This window comes from Triticum aestivum, chromosome 2D, assembly GCF_018294505.1.
Source record: "Triticum aestivum cultivar Chinese Spring chromosome 2D, IWGSC CS RefSeq v2.1, whole genome shotgun sequence".
Classification (NCBI taxonomy): domain Eukaryota; kingdom Viridiplantae; phylum Streptophyta; class Magnoliopsida; order Poales; family Poaceae; genus Triticum; species Triticum aestivum.
Window position 1 is genome coordinate 556,779,184 of NC_057799.1, and position 22,228 is coordinate 556,801,411.

Sequence of the window (22,228 nt, forward strand, 5' to 3'; positions counted from 1 at the left end):
TTCCACGAGAGGCACGGCCGTGCTTCTCAGAAACGAAAAAAAAGACGTGTTTTCTTTTTTCTTCTTCTTCTTCCATGAGAGGCACGGTTTTACTTTCGCGAGAGGCATAGTCGTGCCTCACGGAAACAGCATCCGAAAAGGAAAAAAAGTTTGATTGTTTTAGTAAAATTAAATTTGTCAAAACCTACCGACATGGGATCTAGTTTTGAAGGTCTCGACGCGAGGAATTCAAGGATGAGAATGATTTGAGATTTGGATGGACGGTTTAAGAAATAAAACATTTTAAATAAATAGATATGAAAAAAGGGAAAACTCTAAGTTGCGACAAGTGGAGCACATGCAACGCGGCACTTGTCACAACCTGAGAAGGGGAGTGATCTTATTCCTCGATTAGTGATTTTGCCCAAATTATCGGACCGAGCAGATTGATTAACAGGATTTACGGGCCAATTCTCTAAACGGACTGATCACCAGGGGGCTTAGAAAGCACTAAAAAAACAGGGGGCTTATAATGGGCTTACTTGCAGGTGGTACGCACCTGCGACGACAACGACGACCCGTGTGAAGCGGCCCGAACCCACGCCAGTCCAGTCGCGTCGCACTCCACCCAGAGAGGTCACGTGAAAAGCAGCACCAAGAAGGGAACGGACTGCTTGGACTGGAAGCGACCCGCGTCCACCACCGCCGCTTTCCCCCTCGCCCCCTCACCGCGCGGCGACGCCGAGCGACCCAGCGGCGAGCCCGGCATGCATCACGACCCCAACCCCTTCGACGAGGGCACCGCCGGCGACGAAAACCCCTTCTCCGTGAGCCAACCTCCCCTCCCCTCTCCCCTCTATACGCTCATCTATCGCCCCCTCGTTTTGCGGAAAAACCCTTGCCGCCTACGGCGGGTTAGTGGTTCGGCAGATCTGAACTCCCGCGTGTTGTTTCTGTCGCGCTGCAGAATGGAGGAGGCCGCGGCGGGAAGCAGCAGCACGGCTTCCGGCCCACCGAGCCCGTCGGCTTCGGCGGCGGCGGCAGCAGGGGCGACGCCACCGTCGACGTGCCCCTCGGCAACATGGGCGTAAGACGCTTCACGCTCTACTTATCCTTTTTAGTTTTCGTTCACTCGGCGTTCGGCTGCACGAATCTGATGGTTCTGGTGCGCCGCGCAGGACTCGAATGGCAAGGCGAGGGAGCTCTCGTCGTGGGAATCAGATCTGAGGCGTCGTGAGGCGGTGGGGTTTACTCTCCTCTTTGCCCTTAAACTCTACTACTAGTTTATTAGGTTGTGTGGTGTCTCACGGCGTTTGTTCTGTGGCTCCAGGATATCAAAAGGAGGGAGGAATCGCTGAAGAATGGTGAGCCGCTATTTCGTTGGTGGTGTCAATTGTGTTTCAGTTATGAGTTGTGTTAGCACTTAGCAGTAGTGTGCTTATTTCTGCTTTCCTTTTCTTCTTTCTTTGATGCAGCTGGAGTGCCCATGGAGGAGAAGAATTGGCCGCCTTTTTTCCCGATTATCCACCATGACATCGCCAATGAGATACCTGCAAACGTGCAGAAGTTACAGTATCTGGCGTTTGCAAGCTGGCTTGGTATGTACTTGTTGACTGCTGGTGGTGCTTTTTTTTTTGTATCTCCAGTTTGGCAGTAGAATTATGCAATTGTGGTGTTATAGGTTGTAAATATGGTTCATTTCAGAGGCACATAGTTATGATAGTTTCGGTTTTGTGTTATTTTAATTTGCAGGAATTGTGCTCTGCCTCTCCTGGAACTTTATTGCTGTCATAGTCTGCTGGATCAAGGAGGGAGGTGAGTTTTCATCACTACCTATGAATGCCTGGGTGTTCTTGTACATTGGGTGATGTGAATGCTTGGGTTGTTTACGCTTGCAGATTCAAAGCTGTTCTTCCTTGCTACAATCTATGCTTTGCTTGGAATTCCCCTTTCTTACTTGATGTGGTATCGACCCCTCTATCGTGCAATGAGGTATGCTATCATGGTACCACTTTAGCACTTCCACCTATCAATGGAAAAAGGACATCGTGAGTGAATTTATTATTTATTTTAGGGCTTTCCACCTACGCACATCACAAAGACTGTATTTCTTTTCCCTAAATGTTCTATGCGGACCTGCAATATTTACTAGCATTGTTTCTATCGACCGAAACTATTAAAGGGCAGTTTATGCGAGTTTAGAACTTCTGCATAATTTCCTTGAAAAATTTCTTATACACACAATTCATGATGCATGTGATAGCTACGACAGTTACAAAAATATTTTGGTGGACCTGCACCAGCTACACATAATTGTTTCCATTTCATGTATAAGTGACCAATTGATGGGTACAGTCATCCTAAGCTGATAGTATGACAGATTTTAGAAGTGACTGCTTTTTCAGTCCAATTGTTTACAATTTAAGAGAAAAACTGAACTGTGCATTATGATGTGTAGAAGCATCTGATATGTTCATTTACTTCTTTAAACAGGACTAACAGTGCATTCAGTTTTGGATGGTTTTTCCTGTGTTACCTGGTAAGATCTGCCTGCAAAGCTTATTTAACTTCCTCTTGAGTCTGACATTTCAACTGTTGTATTTATTCTTATCACACGGCCACATTTTTCTTGTTGTTTGGTGCAGATCCACATTGGTTTTTGCATAATTGCTGCCATTGCTCCACCAATTGTATTCCAAGGGAAATCATTAACGTAAGCTACCACTACTTTTATTCAGTGCACATCATAATTACTGTGGTAAATTTCTATTGCACCAGTGTTACTATTTGGAACAACTGGCGACCACCATACTATGAGGGTATTTTTATTGAAATCAACAGGATGTTAACAATTAATAAAAGTCAAACTTGTATACATAATAGTTGTACATGTGGTCTCACTATTCTGTGGTTTCCATCGTATTGAGACAGCTGAAATTTTGAATTGCCTGTTTCACTATGTGCCTACAAGATCTGTAATAAATTGTTTGCGTATGCTCTTCTAGCATGATCTAGTGCCAGTGTTCTGGACTAACTGACTGACTGACAGTTGAATATCTCAGTACTGATGGAATATGTTATCATTCTACATTGTATTTAACCAGTATGTATGTAGCCGGCTGATATTGAGTATTGACTAGGAAATGGATGCCTGTTATTTTTTAGCTTAAGACCAATATCTCTTCATAGGTACCCACTATAAGCTTTTTCTACTTTTCTCTCCAGGGGCATATTGGCCGCGATCGACACTTTCTCTGAGCATTTGATAATTGGGGTGAGAACATTGTTCCCTCGTACCTTGTTCCCTTCACACCTCCTTGCAGTGAGAAAGCTGGACATGTTTTGCCCGCGATCTCTTGAATATGTCAAAAGCACTGTGAAGTAACTTTATCTCCAAGTATCAACTTATAGGGCATTAAGTATCAAATATTTGCTTTTGCAGATCTTTTACTTCGTGGGGTTTGCACTATTTTGCTTGGAGACACTGCTGAGCATCGGGGTTCTTCAGGTCAGAGATAATTTCTCAATTAACATCCTCTGGCCTTCTATTGGTTTATCTTCTTGGCTGTTCTTATGTACGTCTTTTCTTCGTATGCTCACATACTGGTCATATCTAGGGCACGAAATGCAGGGACTAGTAGGTGTTCCATATATTTCAGTTTTTATGGATTATTATGTGTATTTGGTTCACAGCAACTGAATGCAATTTTTTATTTAATACTCCCTCCGCAAAGAAATATAAGAGCGCTTAGATCACTTAAGTAGTGATCTAAACGCTCTTATATTTCTTTACGGAGGGAGTATGTTGCATAACATAAAACCTTTTGTTCTAAATCCAGTGAACTTCGCCAAGACACGAGTATGCTTATAGCTGTGCCTCTGCATAGTTGAGAAATAATTGTCATAATTTTCTGCACGGAAAATTATTATACTAGTGAAATTTGTTGTAGAATATGTGGAACATATGATGTGCTAGTTCCCTTGATGGGTATCCGATAAAGATGTAGAACTTGCAAAACTTCTAAGCATTGTTGTAGCACGGGAACGTACTAAAACAAATACATCTGGGCACACAGATCCCTATGTGGGCATCTGGTAAAGACGTTAGGGGGTGCTGGCTCCTGTGAGATCCTAAGCATTCTGTGATAGTACCTATCTTTTTGTTTGGGCATCATTCTGGATGGGCATGCAAATAAATGAAACACCGATGTCTTAATCCATAGGTCATAACCCATAATTGATGCATCTATTGCATAACAAGCAGTTTGATTGTGAGCACCCCCTTTATTTGTGTTTGGTCTGTTATCATGGTACTTGTTCAGATGCATTATGCGAGAATACAGTACTAATACCATTTTCTATTCTTTATTCCTCGGTGGCCACAGAAAGTATACATGTACTTCCGAGGGCATAAGTGAAGCGGTCATGGATGGAAAAATTTCGGAAGTCTACAAGCAGCAGTGATTCTGTTCATATGTGTCAGTACACCTTGAGTCTATGTTCTGTTCTGCCAAAGGTTAGCAAAGAATACTTCTGAGCCTGAATGGAGTATGTAAGGGTAGCCCTGCTACTATATGATGTTCTCTAAGATGGGGTGTTGAGATTCTTTATATGCTGTGCTTCGTGTGTTATCTGGTAGTTCGTTTGGGAGTTTGGCATGTCGGTGAACATTACAAGTAATCAGTATTTAAACGAAGATGAACAACTAGGCAGGAATCATGTTCTTTCGAGAATTAGTGGCGATGCTCTGCTATTGTGCTTTGGAGGACTAGATGTACGCTCAATTGTCCAGTTATAGCAAATTCGTCCGGTGTCACTTGATGTGATGCTATTATTGAGCTGCTGCTTCGTTGACCCCAAATATATCCTGTTAACAGCCGTTCTTTAATAACTTAGGATTTTTTTCCTCGCCTAGGCATAGCTTTGGTCTTTGATGACTTTGCTCATTGCCGGTGTGTTTTATTTGTGTGTGCGTTGGTGTGGCTCTGTGCATCTTAGTTGTGTACAGGCCGGATGTGTGCTATCGTGTCTGTATCCACTTGGTGCGTCATTTTGAGTCAATAAAATCGATCCTTTATCGCAACAGCTGTTGGTCTCACTTGTGAGACTGTTTGCTTTTAGTTGGAGTTGAGTTGTTGCAATTTTTATTCACCCGGGTATCACAGGTATAGAAAAAAAATTGAATTAAAATTTTCAATTTCTTTTGCGGTTGTACCGCCCACCCTTCGTTAGTTAGCTGGAAGGATTTCAGGGCCACTCTCGACTTCAAACACATTCTTTAAAGAAATTAGCGATCTTAGAAATCCTTGAAGCACCTCCAAAGGGTAAATCAATCAAAGCATCGATAGCATGAAGAGCCCACAAACACAAACATCACTATTTTGTTATAAACTAGATATTCTGATCACAGGACCTTTATTTATGTCTGACGGGAGTTACTACCACTCACTACAGCTCTGGCAGACAGAGCTACAACCACTCGGCAGCTATGGCCATATTCAGGCACATACATGACGATCAAAAGTAATCTCTGTTGGATAGATCATACCCAACATTGGTGTTACGCTGAGCAATCATCCCTAGTGCAGCTTGCTCGCCGCCGGCAACCCCCAAACAAACGTAACTACCGGCTGAACCTTCAGTAAAGAGAGTATCTCCAAACAGCTCGAGCTCTGCCCCTCCATTGAAGCCGAGCGTGACCGACACCGCTTCGACATCTGACATATCCCCAAAATAGCAGTTGATGTTGGGGTTAGAAGTGGGATCGGACACTCTGACCAAAGCTATTTCGTCGTCGATCCTCTTGAGCAGAGGGTCGAAGATGACACTGGGAAGCCAGATGAGCGCTGACCCGGAGTCCACCAGCATGGGCAGCTGCTCCGCCTCCTCTTCACGGAGGAATATGGGCACGGGCTGCTGCTGATCAATGCGACCTCCTCGCCGGTACGTCACGCTCTTGAGGCTGATGGCGTAGCGATAGCCGTCCTGCTTGAACGGAATCCTCATGCCGGACGTGACAGCATGATCGCCGAACCGAAGATAGCTTGTGGTTTTCCTCCACTCGTCACGGAGATCATTTCGCTCCGGTGACAGAGCGCAGTAGGAGAATTTATTCACGCCTGCCTGGGCGACGAACGAAAGGGGACCGATGCCTAAACCGAGAATACCAGTGCTGTATTCTCTTACGGCGCTGGTGCTTTCATACATCGCGCAGCCGAAGGCCACAGGTTGCTCGAAGCTGTAGCCATCGCCGCCGCCCGCGATGCTGTTACCGAAACGGAAGATGTCAGACCCTACATAGCCTGACACTTTGCTGCCGTCGCCATAGCTCCTCCGGAACAGGCACAGGTCATCGGTCGCGCCCGGAGAGACGTAGTTCATGGAGCACTGCGTGCCAGTCCCGTGCTCGCACAATGGATCTTCGCACGAGAGGTGCCGGTAGGTCCCGGATTTGATGGCGTTGAGCGGCAGATAATAGCCCCGGTTGCAGCGCTGGCAAGGGACGCACTGCGTCCACGATAGGTCGCTGCCGGTGTCGAACAGCACGTATCTTGACGGGACTCGGCCGGCAGCTCCGCCGCCGATGCGGAGCTGCACCAGGTACAACGAGTACCTGCGGCGATGGCGGAATGGCACTACAAACTTCTGCTCCGTTGCGCTGGCGGTGGCATTGGCTGCCAACTGGATCTCCTCCTCGACGACCTCTGCCATGGTCCTCCAGTGAACGACGGGGAGAGAGAATCCAGCCCGCCCATCTCCGGGAGGAGGAGCAGCACCAGCGACGGGCTCACGCTCACGCTCACGGATGGCGGCTACATCGCCGGAGATGAGAGCGGCGATGCTAACCACGAGGATAAGGTGGAGGGAACGACAGGGCATTCTGTGAATATTTGATTTCAGCTAGAGGCTCGTGGAGGTTTTAGCTTGAGGTGGAGGAGGTATATATATACTATATGATATGTGATGAACTTAGGAGTGCAATGCTTCCTGGCCTTCTTTCTCCAGCTAGCCGACCGTTGAGGTGTGTGTGATCGGTGTCCAATTTGTGTTTCCAAACTACTCGATCACCACCAGTTCAGCTAACCATGCCACATAGCAACACAAAAGATTCTCTTTGAAAGACACATCAACTGCCAAGATTTGAAGGGAACCAACAGATTTGGGAACACAAACTCTCACAGGCTCTTCCTCAGTGTTGGATCGGATGTCGTCGAGGTAGAAAGAGACCGAAAAGACCTTATTCCAACACATCATCACCACTGCCACCTCATCGACGTTGCCACGAAAAACATAAATTTAAGGTAAAGAAAACAAGACGATGAGATCGTTGGATGGGAAAGAGAGAGGGGCCGACGCAGTGGCTTAGAAGGAAGCTATGGCAGCGGCTAGGGTTGGGATTCTTCTTGTGCGGGGATTTATTTTATGGTAGACTATTTCTTTAGACGGAAACACTTGGTAAATTTTTTATATGTGAAAAACTCTTGGTATTGATAGCAAACGGACCTTATAACTGAGGACCCCGATAATGCCCGAACGTTCGGCGAGGGGAGGAGCCAGATTGAGCGCTTCATTCGATCTAGGAGCCGATAGCGAACAAGCAATTTAGTTCGCTACGATCTCCCCCACGTGCGAACGACATGCTTCCACTCGCCTCCAGCGTACCAGCCCCAAAACGCCATTGCCTTGAAGAATGAAAAAACAAAATTACCATATTGTAGTCCCGAAAGCCGCTTCTGCCTCTCCCAACAAATAGAGAAAAAACAAAAAGGCCTAAAATTGCACTGGACTGAAAAAAACACTCCCTGAAAATAATCGAGGAAATCCATACCACATGACAAAAAGTTGTCATACTCTAATGAACAAAACTACCATATATTTGTGGAAAAAAAAATCATGATTTGCCATGATATTCAAACACATTTCATGACAATCAAGCATGAACGGCAGCAGTGGAAAAAGCCGAGCGCAGTTTCTCACTGATTCACAGCCCAACAAACAACTCTCCGCGCCTGAGCACCGCCGCGCGTCACTCCGGCGCCGGCATCCACCTCTCCCGGCGCTCGCCACTCCGGCCGCGTCGGCCACCCTCCCCGCTCCCTCTCCGCCATGGACTCCAGCCCGCACTCGCACTCCGCGACCTCGCGCCCCGTAGGGGAGCGCCCTGTAGTGTCTGGCCTTGGTCTGTCGTCCTGCTCGGCGTCGTCGGCCGCCCTAGAGGGGGTTGAGGCCTCGTCGAGGCCACGGGCTGCTGAGGTCGAGGGCCTGCAGCTGGTGCCGTGGGAGCGTCCGCCCCCCACTGGGCGTGCCAAGTGGAGGCGTCGCCATGACCCGGCTGCGCAGCCGCCGCGCGCTCAGCCGCGGCCTTCCCCCCCTCCCCGCGAGGTGTCGCCGGAGATGGTGGTCCTGTGCTTCCGCTGCTTCCAGGACGGGCACTACAGGAAGGATTGCACCAACGACATCGTCTGCTTCAGGTGTGGGCTGTCGGGTCATGGATCTCAGGACTGCAAGAGGCCCCGCAGCCCATCATCGCCGGAGGAGCTTCGGAGGCTCGTCGTCGAGAAAGTGGCTCGCCGGGGCATGGGCTCTGCTCCTGCTAACCGCGGTCTTGGGGGGGGCGTCGGGGGGGGGCGCGGCACCTCCCTCGCCGCAGCCTCCTGCGTCTGCTGCTGTGCCGCCGGTCTGGCCTCGCCTCCCTTCGCCGCCTCCGTCGTCGCCCCCTAGGCCTCCGGTCTGGCCCCGTCATCACCCGGTGCCGCGTCCGGTGCTTCCCGTGGACGAGGAGTTCGACCCGTCGGAGCTCTGCATCGTGCGCCGCTCTCAATCCATGGAGGGGCTTGAAGGCCGGCTGCAGCTATCCATGGTGGCTTACGCGGCGGGTGCTAGGAAGGATATCTCGCCGGAGTTCATTCTCGAGGTGCTGCAGGTCAAGGTGGGCATTGAGCCGCAGTGGGTGTCTGTGCATCGTTTCCGGCCGGAGGATTTTCTCATTGTCTTCGCGCGCCCGGAGCATAGGAACAGACTCTGCGCTATGCCGGTGGTGGATCATCGTGGGGTCAGATTGTTCTTTCGTCAGTGGAATCGGCAAGCCCAAGCTGTGCATTCAGTGTTCAGATCCAAGGTATGGATTGAGTTGGAGGGCATCCCGCCGCACGCGTGGGAGCTGGAGGTGGTGGAGCGGATTCTGGGATCGTCCTGCCTGGTGGATGCGATGGCGCCGGAGACGAGCTCTCGTGCGGACCTCTCCTCCTTCAAGGTCACGGCGTGGACGGCCGACCCGGAGGCGATCCCGACGCTCCGGTGGCTGGGGGTGCCCGAACCTGGCCTAGGGGTGCGGCCCTCCCAGCCGGCGCTGCTGCAATACAAAGTCCTCGTTCATCTCGTGCAAGTTCAGGATTTCGCGGAGGCGGAGGAGCCATGGTTTCTTGGGGGCGGGTCTTCTAGCAGTGGTCAGAGCGGTTTGCCGGAGTCTGAGGGCAGCATGGATGGGGGCGGTGGAGCCGTCGCTCGCCGCCGGTCATGGCAGTTCGGTGTTCGGGACTCACGGGGTGGTCCGAGCTCGGGGCGTGGAGGCTTCGGAGTGAGTGCTGCCGGCAACGGCCGTGGTCCGGCAATGGCGGCCACGGAGTGGAAGCTGCCCGCCATGGAGGATTCGCCGGTGGTGGCCCCGGCGCGTCAGCTGGGCCACGTAAGCGACCGTATTGCGGTCAGGACCTCAGCCTTTGACCGTTTGACTGGGCTGGCTCAGGATCAGGATCAGGTTCAGGTTCAGGATCAGACAGGCGCAGCTCGCTCGGGGCCTAGAGAACTTTCGCCAGACGCTTTGGCAGTGGATCGTGGCTCTGCGCATGTGGGCGTTTCGGTTATGGAGGAGGTAGAGGGCCAACGGCAACAGCTGGCTTCAATTGTGGTGGTACCCGAGGTGACCCAGAACATGGCCCCGCCTCGGATCCCAAAGACGCGGTGGTGGGAGCAGGCACGATTCAAATCCCTGTCCAGGCTGATGCGACCAACACTGAGGGCGAGGAGCAGGAGCCTATCCAGTGCACTCCACAGTCGCAGGAGGGCCCGGCCGCAGTGCTGGCAGATTCGGACGGGGACAAGACGGAGGATAAGGTCGTGGATAGGGACCCATTGGTGCATGCCCCCTCTGCATGCACCGGACAACATCCATGCATGGTGGGCCAGGACGCGATCGGCCTATCACCCCTGTCTGGCAATGATTGCCAGCACGCTTCTGCTGGAGGCGTAGACCCACCTGCTGGCTCATCGGGGTGCGAGGTAGAGATGGCTTCACTCCCATTGGCGCATGCCTGGAGGTGCGGGACGTGGCTGTCTTATCACCCATGCATGGCGATGGTTCCCACCATGCAAACGCACAAGGAGGGCAAGTTGAAGCTCAGGGCGCTAGGGATGTGGCTCTGCAGTCCGCGGTGCATTTGGAGCAGGACTCCTCGGGAGCCAAGGGAGTTTTGCAGCAGGAGGAGGTTGCGTATGGACGGATGAAGACATTCTGCTCTAACATAATCAAGAGGTTAGCACCACCCATCCTAAAGGAAGTTCATGCATCGTCCCTTCGATCGGAGGCGGAGCCTTTCACCCCCCGTCCCACGACCAGAGCTGCCAAGAGGTCCGGGATGCATGCTACATCAAAGGCAACGCCGGCAGAGAATGTACTGTTGAGGGCACTTGGCTTGGTTCCGGAGGACCTGGAGCCAGATGAGGCGGTTGTGGAGGAGCTCAAGGAGCTGTTTGACTCACCACTCCGTGAGCAACATGTGCGCGTGATTGCTGCGATCTTCGGCAAGATGTTACCACCACGGCCCGAGCTTGAGGGAGGCAACACGTTGGCATTGGCTGTGTAGTCTTGTCCAGTCAGGCAGATGGAGTTTCCACATGCTTTTGAATGGATCCAAGCCCTTCGATTACATGTTGGAACGTGCGAGGCCTGAATAACCCGGCGAAAAAGAAGGCGGTGAGGGAGTTCATCTCATCGGTCAAGTGTAATATGGTGTGTCTCCAGGAGACGAAACTGGATGTTGTAGACCAATTTACTATCATGCAATGTATCGGACCATCGTATGATGGCTTTGCTTACCTTCCGGCGACTGACACCCGTGGGGGTGTGGTCTTGGCGTGGGATTCGACCGTGGTGCAGGTTGATCATGTTGTGCTGGATACACACGCTCTAACCGGTCAGGTGCATAACCTTGACGGGAGCTTATGGTGGATCACAGTAGTGTATGCTCCGCAAGGAGACGATCAGAAGCTAGAGTTTTTGCAGGAGCTGCGGCATCGAAGGACGGCATGCCCCGGTCCCTGGATGCTTCTGGGAGACTTTAACATGATTCTCAGGGCCTCGGAGAAGAATAACTCTAACATTAATCGGCGCACCATGAACTACTTCAGAGCTTTCGTGGATGATCTAGAGCTGAAAGAACTGTACATGCATGGGAGGCGCTTCACGTGGTCTAATGAGAGGGACAACCCTACTCTTACCAAAATCGACCGTGTCCTAGTCTCTGTGGATTGGGATCTTGCGAACCCGGATTGCTTTCTCCAGGCGCTGGGAACAAACGTCTCGGACCACGCCCCACTTCACTTATGTATGCAGGCCATGTGCACCCCCAAGCGGAGATTTAGATTCGAGATGTATTGGACTAAGCTGGACGGGTTTGAGGATGCTGTCCGAGAGGCCTGGGTGTGTGATGAGGCCATCGTGGATCCCTTCAAAAGACTTGACGCCCTATTTCGGAACGCGGCCATGTCTCTGCAATCATGGGGGCAGAGGAAGACGGGTAACATCAAAGTCAGGTTGGCAGTTGCAAACTGGGTGATCTTAAGGCTAGAGCAAGCGCAGGAGTCACGCACCCTCACCGCGGAAGAGCTATGGTTGCGGAGAACCTTGAAGATGACTGTGCTTGGGCTGGCATCGCTTGAGAGGACGATTGCCAGGCAACGCTCGAGGATTAGATGGCTGGGTGCTGGCGATGCCAACACCAGACTTTTCCAGGCGGTGGCTAACGGTAGGCGCACCAAGAACTACATTGCGCATGTCAAGGAGGGCGATAATATTATCACTGAGCAGCATCAAAAGGAAGAGGTGTTCACCACTGAATTCAGGAATAGAATGGGAAAGTACCAAGCCAGGGATTTCACCCTTGACCTTGATTACCTTGAGATGGAAGCTGTGGATCTCCATGAACTAGACGCCATATTTACGGAGGAGGAGATTTGGAATGTAATTAAAGACCTTCCGGCTGATCGCGCGCCGGGGCCGGACGGTTTTATTGGCATGTTCTACCAGAAGGCATGGCCTATTATCAAGCATGATATTATGGCTGCTATCATGAAGCTGTATGTCGGAGACAGCCGCGGGTTTGGCAAGTTAAACAAGGCGCTGATCACTCTCATTCCTAAGCGCGCGGATGCTGATTCTGTGGGAGATTTTCGCCCGATTAGCCTGACGCATAGCTTTGCGAAACTCTTCGCCAAGGCGCTGGCTCTCAGGGCGAGGAGACGAATGAAGGAAATTGTCCAGGCAAATCAGTCAGCTTTCATCGCCGGAAGATGCTTACATGACAATTATCTCCTGGTCAGACAGATCGCGAGGAAACTTCACGCAAGAAAAACGCCCGGAGTGTTCCTAAAGCTCGACATTACGCGGGCGTTTGAGTCCTTATCCTGGCCGTTTTTGTTCCAAGTGTTGAGAAAGAAAGGCTTTGGGGAGACGTGGATCAGGTGGGTGGCCATTCTGCTTCAGACAGCTAGCACTAAGGTGGTGGTGAACGGATGTCCGGGACAGAGCTTTGTTCACGCTTGCGGCCTTCGCCAAGGGGACCCAGTTTCACCACTACTGTTTTGTCATCGCGATGGAAGCCCTAACGGTGATGTTCAGGAAAGGCGCTGAGGAAGGTGTGGTCAGCAACCTCACTGGGATCTCCCCGACTCAAAGGTTATCAATCTACGCGGATGACGTTGCGTTGTTCATCAAGCCAACGAAGATGGACTTGATTTTTGTCAAGCAAGCGCTAGCAAGCTTTGGGCATGCATCAGGTTTGGAGGTGAACTATAGGAAATCTAAGGCGATTTTGATTCGGGGCTCGGAGGACGACCAGTGCAGAGTTGCCGCGCATCTGCAATGTGACTTTGGGCAGTTCCCTTGCAAGTATTTGGGCATTCCCTTGGCGATCCATCAACTGTCCAGAGCGGATTGGCAGCCTCTCGTCGATCAAGTGAGGAGTTTCTTCCCATCCTGGCAACGAGATCTTATTCAACGGCCAGGGCGTCTTGTTCTCATCAAATCAGTGGTGGCGGCGAGACCCATCCATCAACTAATGGTGCTTAATGCTCCTGATTGGGTGTTTGAGGAGATTAACGCCTGGATGCGGTCGTTCTTTTGGGCTGGGAAGGACAAGGTTAACGGCGGGCAATGCCTTGTGGCGTGGAACACCATATGTCGCCCAACAAGGTTTGGAGGCCTCGGTGTTAAGAATCTGAAGCTACAAGCTATGGCACTTCGGGTGAGATGGGAATGGTTGAGGCGAACGGACTTGGATAGACCCTGGCAAGGCATACCGTTCTTGGTCGATGAAGAAGCGAGGCAGCTCTACAACCAACTCGTGCAAATCACGGTGGGTGCTGGCAACAGAGTACTCTTTTGGAAGGATCGATGGATGAACGGCTTGGCGGTTGCAGACATTGCGCCGGCCATCTTGCCTTTGGTTCCCACCAGAGTGCAAAACAAGCGAACAGTCGGTCAGGCCATGGTGGATAGCACGTGGGAGATGGATATCAATGGAGAGCCACCTTTCATGGCCCTTATACAGCTCATGCATCTCAGAGTGGCTACTATGGATGCTTATCATGACCCTCAAGCGCCGGATACGTTTACATGGCCTTGGGACGCTTCGGGGCAGTACACAGCTCGGTCCGTGTATCGGGCTCTGCATCTTGGGCTTGCGACCTCTTCAACGTATGAGTGTATTTGGAGGAGTGGGGCGATCCTCAAATGCAAAATCTTTGCATGGCTAGCGGTGCAATATAGACTTTGGACCTCGGATCGGCGAGCTAGGCACGGCCTGCAGGATAGTACGGCTGCTTGCTCACATGCTTACAAGAAGAAGACACGGTCGATCACATACTTCTCCATTGCCCCTACGCTCGGGAGGTGTGGCATCTATGCTTCACACAAATCAGTGTCACCGTGAGGCAACCGCAACCTGGTGATTCACTTGAGGCATGGTGGCTTCAAGTGAGGAGTGCAATTGTGACAAGGGATAGAAGAGGTTTTGACATTATTGTCATATTCGTCGCTTGGTCATTATGGAAACAAAGAAATACCAGAGTCTTTGGGCGGTTGGAGCAACAGAGGAGGCCGAGACAATTGGTGCATCAAATCTTCGACGAGCTTAGAGAATGGGACGAGGCCGGAGTCGGAAGAATACACCGTTTTGTGAGAAGTTAGATCTTCTTTTTCCTTTAGGTGTTGAGTGAGTTCTCCTAGCATGATGTTCGCATCTATGCTTAGCCTCTTGTAATTATGTTTGCTCTCTTCTATAAAAATATGGTACGCCATTGGCGTACTCTCGAAAAAAAAATTGCCATGATATTATGAAAAAACAAGAGTCACAAAAAATGGACATATAGGATAGAAGAAAAAAGATTTCTACAAAATTTGCCATTGGACATGTATAAACAAATTCTACAAAATTTAACTTTGCCATCTTTCAATACGCAAATTTACTTGCTTTTTTCTTACACGCAACCAACAGGAGCTAAAACAAGGACAAAAGTGCATGACAGAATTAAAACTTTTTTTTGAACACAGTACAGACGCAAGCGCTCATATATACGCGCATAAACTCACCCTTATAAACGCACACATGCACACCCTACCCCTATGAGCACCTCTGAGAGACTGAGCCGACATATCATCTTGAGATTTTACGAAGTCACCGTAGGTGCCTCGTAGTCGACGGTGACGTCTCGTCCCAACGCCGGAAATTCTGAAATAAATCCAGAATAAATGCGAGCACCAGGACTTGAACCCTGGTGGGCTGGGGATACCACTGTCCACCTAACCATCCAACCACAGGTTTGTTCGCGACATAATTAAAACTTTGCCAAGGTATACTCAATGAATTTGCCATAGAATATAAAATAAAGTTGCCATGGTAAAAAAACAGAAAAAAAGCACATACATGAAAAAATGCCATGGTATTAAATGAAAAAACATGCAGATTTAAAGTTTTTGCCATGGTAAAAAAGACCAGAAAAACAACACACACACAGAGACGAAAAAAATGACATGATATTAAATGAGAAAACATGCAGATTTAAAGTTTTTTCCATGGGCCATAGCAATGATGGAAAATGTTCTATATATCATGGAAAACTTAGCTAACAAAGTTTTACACTTCTAATTATTTTTGCCATGGTATGAAGTATGAATTTGCCATGGTAGAAACCATAAAATGCCATGGTGATGGAAATAAATTTGCCGTGGTCCATAATATGATTTTTCCATGGTCTAAAATACAAAAAATAATAGCCATGGTTCAAACAAAAAAGAAAATAATTGCCATGGTTAAAAAAGAAATCTGCCATGGTACAAACAATAAAGTTGTCATGGTTCTTTTTTTGCCATGTTATGAAGTATGAATTTTCCATGGTACAAACAAATAAATTTTCCATGGTCATAGAAAATAAATTTGCGATGGTCCATAAAATAATTTTGCCATGGTCTAAAAATACAAAAAGTAGCCATGGTCCAAACAAAAAGAAAATAATTGTCATGGTTGAAAAAAGATATATGCTATGGTGCAAATAATAAAGTTGCCACAGTTGATATTTTTTTGCCATGTTTCAAACAATAAAAATTCCATGGTCATAGAAATAAAATTTCCATGGTTAGAAAAGTAAATTTTCCATGCAAAAAAATTTAAAAAATGTCATGGTCTTATAATTGGCGTGTGGGAAAAACATTTAAACTTGCCATGGAAACACATATTAAAGTTGCCATGGCAAGTGTTAAATGGTGTGTGAAAAAACTCCAAACTTTTTGTGGCAACACATCTTAATTTGCCTTCGGAAAAGCACATTTTTAAATTGCCATGGACAGAAGTATATTTCTTTTCATGGCAAAACACACTGTAAAAAACACATCTAAACATGTCATGGCAATACATCTTGAAGTTGCCATGGCATGTCAAGAACTCCAAACTTGTCGTGGAAACACATCTTTATTTGCCTGGTAAGAACGCAACTTAAATTTGCCATGGCAAAACACACTGTAAGTTGTCGTATCAGATTGCTTGCATAGTGCAAACAATAAAGTTGCCATGGTTAGTAAAAAAATTACATGGTTCAAGCAATAAAAATGACATGGACATAGAAATAAATTTGCCATGGGCAAAAAAGAAAAAATATAGCATGCTCTTTTAATTTGCGTGTGGGGAAAACATTTAAACTTGAAATGGCAACAAATCTTAAAGTGACCATGGCAAGTGTTAAATGGCGTGTGAAACAACTCCAAACTTGTCATGGCAACACATCTTAATTTGCAATGGAAAAACACGTCTTAAATTGCCATGGCCAAAAGTATATTTTAGTTTCATGTCAAAACACACTGAAAAAACATCTGAAACTTGCGATGGAAACACATCTTGAAGTTTTCATGGCAAGTGTTAAAAATGGCGTTTCAAAAAACTTCAAAATTGTTGGGAAACACATCTTAATTTACCACCATGGTAAAACACATCTTAAATTGCCATGGCAAGAGTATACTTTAGTTTCCATGGCAAAACACACCGTACGTTGTCATATCAAATTGTTGCACGGTGCAAAAAAATAAAGTTGCCATAGTTAATAATTCTTTTGCCATGGTATACTCGACGAATTTGTCGTAGAATACAAGATAAAATTGCCATGGTAAAACAGAAAAACAACATACACAGGATAAACTGCCATGTTATTAAGTGAGAAAAATGCAAATTTAAAGTTTTTGCCATGGGCCATGTCAATATGTGAATTTTCCATGTTATAATTTGAAGATTCACAAAATTGTTCATTGTGGACATCTATAAAAAATCTTAGGATTGGAGAACAAAAAAATCACATGAAATTGCCATATGAGCAACTAGAAACATGCTCGTGCATTGCAGCGGGAGAAAAAAACAGCCCTCATACACACACTCAATGACATCAACAATCAATTGAAATCTTCATGATGCTACACAACAAACAACATGATAAGTGGTATTGCACAAAACATAAAGGTGGGATGATCTCCGAGTGTACTCAAGGTATATCCAAAAATCTTTATGGGCACAATTTCAAACAATATGCAAATCAATTTTAAGCCACTTGTTTACATAAATATCGTATCAATAGTTTATTGTACATCATTGTATATGGGTTAGTTATTGTGCACTATGCGAAATAGAGAGCATATGATACCTGGTAGGAATCAACATTCTCTATGGTGCCAATAATATCTTTTGTGAGAGCATCAAAATATCATATAAAATATATATGGTAGGCATATTTTAGATACCCCATATAAAGGAGGTATTGATTAAGGTTGCATCCTAAATATAATTTTAGGAATGATTAACATGCAAGATAATAACATATTTGTAATCTACATATTTTTATGAGGGATTTCTGTATATAGCATGTTAGATTTGGATACTCAATTCAAATGGGAGATGGGGTAGGAAACATATATAACAAGCATTTCCAAAATACCCCATATAAAGAAGTTGTTAATTAAGTTTGCACCCTAAACATAATTTTAATAATGATTAACATGATGTAACATGTTAGATTTGGAGTTAGGGTTTGAAAGATATGAACATTTTGAAAAGCATTTGAATCTACCCGAAAAAAGAAAAGAGAAATGTTAAACAAAGAGTTGTTGGGCCGAAATTGCAACATTGTCCAGCCCATATGCTGAGAATTCATAGAGAAAAGGGAGAAAAAGAAAAATGGGAGAAGTTGGGATCAAACCCAGGTCTCCCATGTTGAAGAGTGTCGCTCCATCCAGCACAGTGCCTACATGATTGTAATTCATTAGGGGGTCGCGGAATATGAACCAAGGCAGCAACGGATGTAGTGAAATGGACCGTTTTTCACTTATCGCTGGCATTGGATGCAAATTATGGCATCTGTAGGGGCAATTCTACGGCGGACGGACAAAAATATTTGTCCCTTCATTAATAGGTATAGATATATCAATTTTCCATGTTTATGAACATGGAGAAAGTAACAAATTGTCAAGCACTCTGCAAGCACTAACTACACAATGACTTGCATTGAGAAGAGAAACAGAAGGTAGGGGAAAAGGGAGGCAAGTAGAAAACCTGTCGGCGTCGATGGTGTCTGAGACGTAGCTGATGACCATGGACACCAAAGAGGGGCGGAGCTAGACAATGAGCGCAACCTTATGGGCGGCGGCCGCGGGCCTCAACCTCATCTCCGCCGCCTCCTGACTTGTCCCCACAGTCGCCCGTCTCGCCTCTGCCACTTCTACCCAGCAGGCACCAACGTCGCGTCGTGCCTCCTCCCATCTCCTTCCCTTCCTCCTTGGTCCTCTTTCTCCTTCTCTCTCAACTCTCACTCACTCAATGTGCAGGAACACTATGGCAACCGGATTGAGCTACCACCGCCACCTCCCATCAGCTACAGGCACCCGCGACCCCTCCCGACGGCCATCTCCTTTCCGCGACCTACCTCCTCACGTGCGCCCGACCATGCCACGACCGCACCGCCGTTGATCCAATCCCCGCCGTCTACTACTTCTGCTCGAGATCTAGCGCCCCGTTGACCCCTCCCGGTGGCCATCTCCTCGCCACATCATGCCCTCCTCAACGTGCCAGCCCTCTGCCACGGGATCCCATCCCCACCAGCAACTTCTGGCCATTTCCGCCTTGAGAGGAAAAGAGGGGAAAGTGGATTGAGATAGTAGAAGAGAGGAGAGTCTGAAGGATAACGTGTTCTGGTCGATCGCTCATTCGCGCTTGACCACGCAGGACCGAACGCTTTGGTGCGCTGACGTGTCACAGACTCACTGTACATCTGACAGTTGCTAGGGCATTTCGGACGAAAAGCTAAAAAGTTGACGTTTGGGCGTTATCTGTGCTGATAACTAATCCATACCGGTTCGCCAGAAAAAAGGACTAATTTTTTTAACACAGTACGGACGCAAGCGCTCATATATATACGCGCATACACTCATCCCTATGAACGCACACACGCACACCCTACCCCTATGAGCACCCCTGAGTATACCTGGCCATGTGCAACCCAGCCCGGATGGCCCGACCCAAAAAAGCCCGACCTGACCCGGGCCTGGGCCTAGATTTTGAGCCCGAAGGCCGGGCCGGGCCCGCCATATTTGCGATTTAACGAAAAGGCCCGGCGGGCTTTTACATTGGTGGGCTGGGCTTGGGCCTGATTTCTAGGCCCGATGCCCGGCCCGAGCCAGGGTTTTTTGCGTCGGGCTTGGTTAGGCCCGGCCCCAAGGATGGCCAGGTATCCCCCCGAGAGACTGAGGCCTCGTAGTCGATGAAAGCATCTCCTCTCACTGAACGCTTATCATCAGAAATCCTAAAATAAATTCAAGATAAATGCGAGCATCAAGACTTAAATCTTCATGGGCTAGGGATATCACTGTCCACCTAACCATTCAACTACATGTTGGTTCGCCAGAAAAAAGGACTAATCCATACCGTGCTAGTAGTATAGTATAGAAACAGAAACGACCGAAGAAGTTTGAGCCTTGTGCGTTAGAAGTAGATTTTGAGTCCCTGCAAAAAAGAAAAAGGTAGATTTTGAGTTTCACCCGGTTCGGGCAGAACCCGTTACCGAACAGAAACCCCTGGACTCGAACCTATCGATATAAAATACATCCTATAAAAAAGAGAACCGCCGCTACGAAGAACCATATACCTAAAATCAAAATTATCATGGCGACCTCCTCCGTCTCCGTTTTTCTGCTAGCCATCGCCATCCTCCTGATCCTCCTCTGCTCCCCGCCGGCAACGGCGCGGCGTTCCGATCCACATCACAGAGCCGGAACCACGTACCTTGCTCCGTGGACCGACGCGTACTGGGCCAACAAGACTCCACCACCCGGAGACGGCGGAGGCATCCAGCGTCGCCGCCAGACGCGCGGCGGCGGGTGGCTACACGTACGGCTGCGCCATGTTATGGCTCTCCATGGGGTGCACAAGCAAGGGGGTCAACGGGACCGTGGTCGACGATGCCGCGGCACGGCGGTATGATCGGCAGCTGGATCACTTCGAGGAGGGGATGCGGCAGTGCGGCAAGTTCTACGATGACGTCCCTCAGGTCCCAGATCTGCTGCGGCGCCGCGGCACGGCGTCTACAAAGTTGATGTGTGGGTGTTGTTGTATTTGTTGCCTTCCATGCGTCCTCGAGTACGAGCCTCGGTGATTTATTTCTTAGGAGTAGTTCACACGTGTTACTACAGGAGGTTTTATTCATTTAATTTTGGGAAACAACAGCCGTATATGTTCGTAATAGATTCTTGTTTTCGTGCACAAGGCAAGTATGCGGATCAAAGTTGCATGCGCCTAGGAGGAATTCGCGGTTTAAACAGAAACATGCATAGGTGGATAATTGCTTATATTCTCTTTGTAAGATTGATTGATGGTTTCTTTAATGAAAAATTGAAAAGGAGTCTTGTACTTCCAAGGTGGATAATTGGTGATGCAGAGAATGGAAAATATCTCACTGGTATGGGCCCTTACATTGTTTTCAACCCACTTAGCGGATTAAAGGCAACTCCGACACAGTTCACCAAATCAGATATCACCAGATGTCAGCGGACACATCCGGATGTGTCCGCGAACATGGTCGGGGCGGAGTCCGTTCAACAACAGTCACCGAATGTCGGTCCATAGTGTGGCCTCCTCCATTTAACATGCATGTCTAGATCAATATCAATTGGAGCAATAGTTGGGTATATACAATCACAGCCAAAAAGTATCGGATGTTTAATAAACTTTTACATCCAACCCATCCCAAGAGATGTTGGTCCGGTTGTCTGTGCCAAAGACCTCCTTCGTCGACTCCCAATCAGGTTGTCCCAGGCAAAGACCTCACTCTTGAGCTCGTCCAGCCTCCTCCTTTTCTGCGAAGCACTTCAATATGCACGCACGATAGACTTGGACAATCTTTGCCACGTCGAGATCCAAGTCCATCGTCTTCATGAACAACATTTTGGAGCCCTCTAAAACGCTTTGATCTCAAACTTCTTCTCATGGAGCTTGAGCTTCTTGTCTTGCATCACCATGAAGATCCCAAACCTCCCCATCTTCTTTCCCTACTTTCAACTCATTGCGTGCCTGAAAGCGCAACTATCCCTGGGTGGTTTTGGTAATTCCTAACAACATATAGCTCATTGAGCTAATGCTATTCCAAGATAAATATTTCAGGAAAGCTCAATGTTTGGCATGGCATGGATTAGAAAGTGGACCCTTCAAAATGCTAAGAACAAAGGATTGGCTCAAGCTCAAAGCACAAGACTCTACATTTTCTATTTTAGTGATCCAAGATCACATTGAGTCTATAGGAAAAGCCAATACTATTAAGAAGGGATGAGGTATTGCTTAATGAGGATCTTGCTCAAAATGCTTAGTGATATGCTCCAAAACCCTCCACTACTTTCTCATATCCACATATGTCCTAAACCAAAAAGTCCAACTCGGCCCCACCGAAGTTTCTCATCCGGAGCCACCGAGTTCAGTTGACATAGCCACTGCCAGAAACCCTAATCAATTCGGTCTCACCGATAGGGATCTCGGTCTCACCAAGATGGGGTTGCAAACTCTCTGTTTCCCTTCGTAATGTTTCGGTCAAACCGAGATGAGCGATCGGTTCCACCGAGATTGCAATGCAAACTATCTGTTTCCTTTTTGTAACGTTTCGGTCCAACCAAGATGAGCGAATCGGTCCCACCGAGTTTGTCTGACCAACTCTCTGTTTGGCTATTACCAAAATCGGTCTCACCGAGTTTGTGTAATCGGTCTCACCGAGATTACTTATGCCCTAACCCTAATGACATCGGTCCCACCGAGTTAACATGTCGGTCCCACCGAGAATCCTAACGTTCACATTTTGAACTAAATCGGTCCGACCGAGTTTAATGATTCGGTCACACCGAGTTTGGTGATTTGTGTGTAACGGTTAGATTTTGTGTGGAGGCTATATATACCCCTCCACC

General features: G+C 48.0%; 2 protein-coding genes and 1 long non-coding RNA gene across 3 annotated transcripts; 1 reads left to right on the forward strand and 2 right to left on the reverse strand.

Annotated features, from left to right (window-relative positions):
• The first annotated feature begins 550 nt into the window (after positions 1-550).
• On the forward strand, positions 551-4,817 carry LOC123054468 (secretory carrier-associated membrane protein 6). The gene is made up of 12 exons (XM_044478249.1): positions 551-806; positions 947-1,066; positions 1,158-1,220; positions 1,310-1,343; positions 1,455-1,577; positions 1,732-1,794; positions 1,878-1,971; positions 2,473-2,518; positions 2,625-2,692; positions 3,205-3,253; positions 3,422-3,487; positions 4,365-4,817. The coding sequence occupies exons 1-12, from the start codon at positions 747-749 to the stop codon at positions 4,395-4,397; spliced, it is 819 nt and encodes a 272-aa protein (XP_044334184.1). The 5' UTR covers positions 551-746; the 3' UTR covers positions 4,398-4,817.
• A 679-nt stretch (positions 4,818-5,496) lies between these two features.
• LOC123049947 (aspartic proteinase CDR1-like) lies at positions 5,497-6,913 on the reverse strand. The gene has a single exon (XM_044472800.1). It carries the CDS (start codon positions 6,856-6,858, stop codon positions 5,497-5,499), a length of 1,362 nt encoding a protein of 453 aa, XP_044328735.1. The 5' UTR covers positions 6,859-6,913.
• A 7,691-nt stretch (positions 6,914-14,604) lies between these two features.
• LOC123054469 (uncharacterized) lies at positions 14,605-18,947 on the reverse strand. The gene is made up of 2 exons (XR_006426185.1): positions 18,342-18,947; positions 14,605-18,033 (listed from the first exon to the last, which is right to left on the reverse strand). It is a non-coding gene; the product is annotated as an uncharacterized lncRNA (long non-coding RNA).
• Between the last annotated feature and the right edge of the window lie 3,281 nt (positions 18,948-22,228).

Coding starts and splice junctions, on each gene's coding strand:
- LOC123054468 (XM_044478249.1), top strand. CDS start 747: ATGCATCACGACCCCAACCCCTTCGACGAGGGCACCGCCGGCGACGAA. Junction 1,578..1,731: donor GGCGTTTGCAAGCTGGCTTG/GTATGTACTTGT, acceptor TTTAATTTGCAG/GAATTGTGCTCTGCCTCTCC. Junction 3,254..3,421: donor CTGAGCATTTGATAATTGGG/GTGAGAACATTG, acceptor TTGCTTTTGCAG/ATCTTTTACTTCGTGGGGTT.
- LOC123049947 (XM_044472800.1), bottom strand. CDS start 6,858: ATGCCCTGTCGTTCCCTCCACCTTATCCTCGTGGTTAGCATCGCCGCT.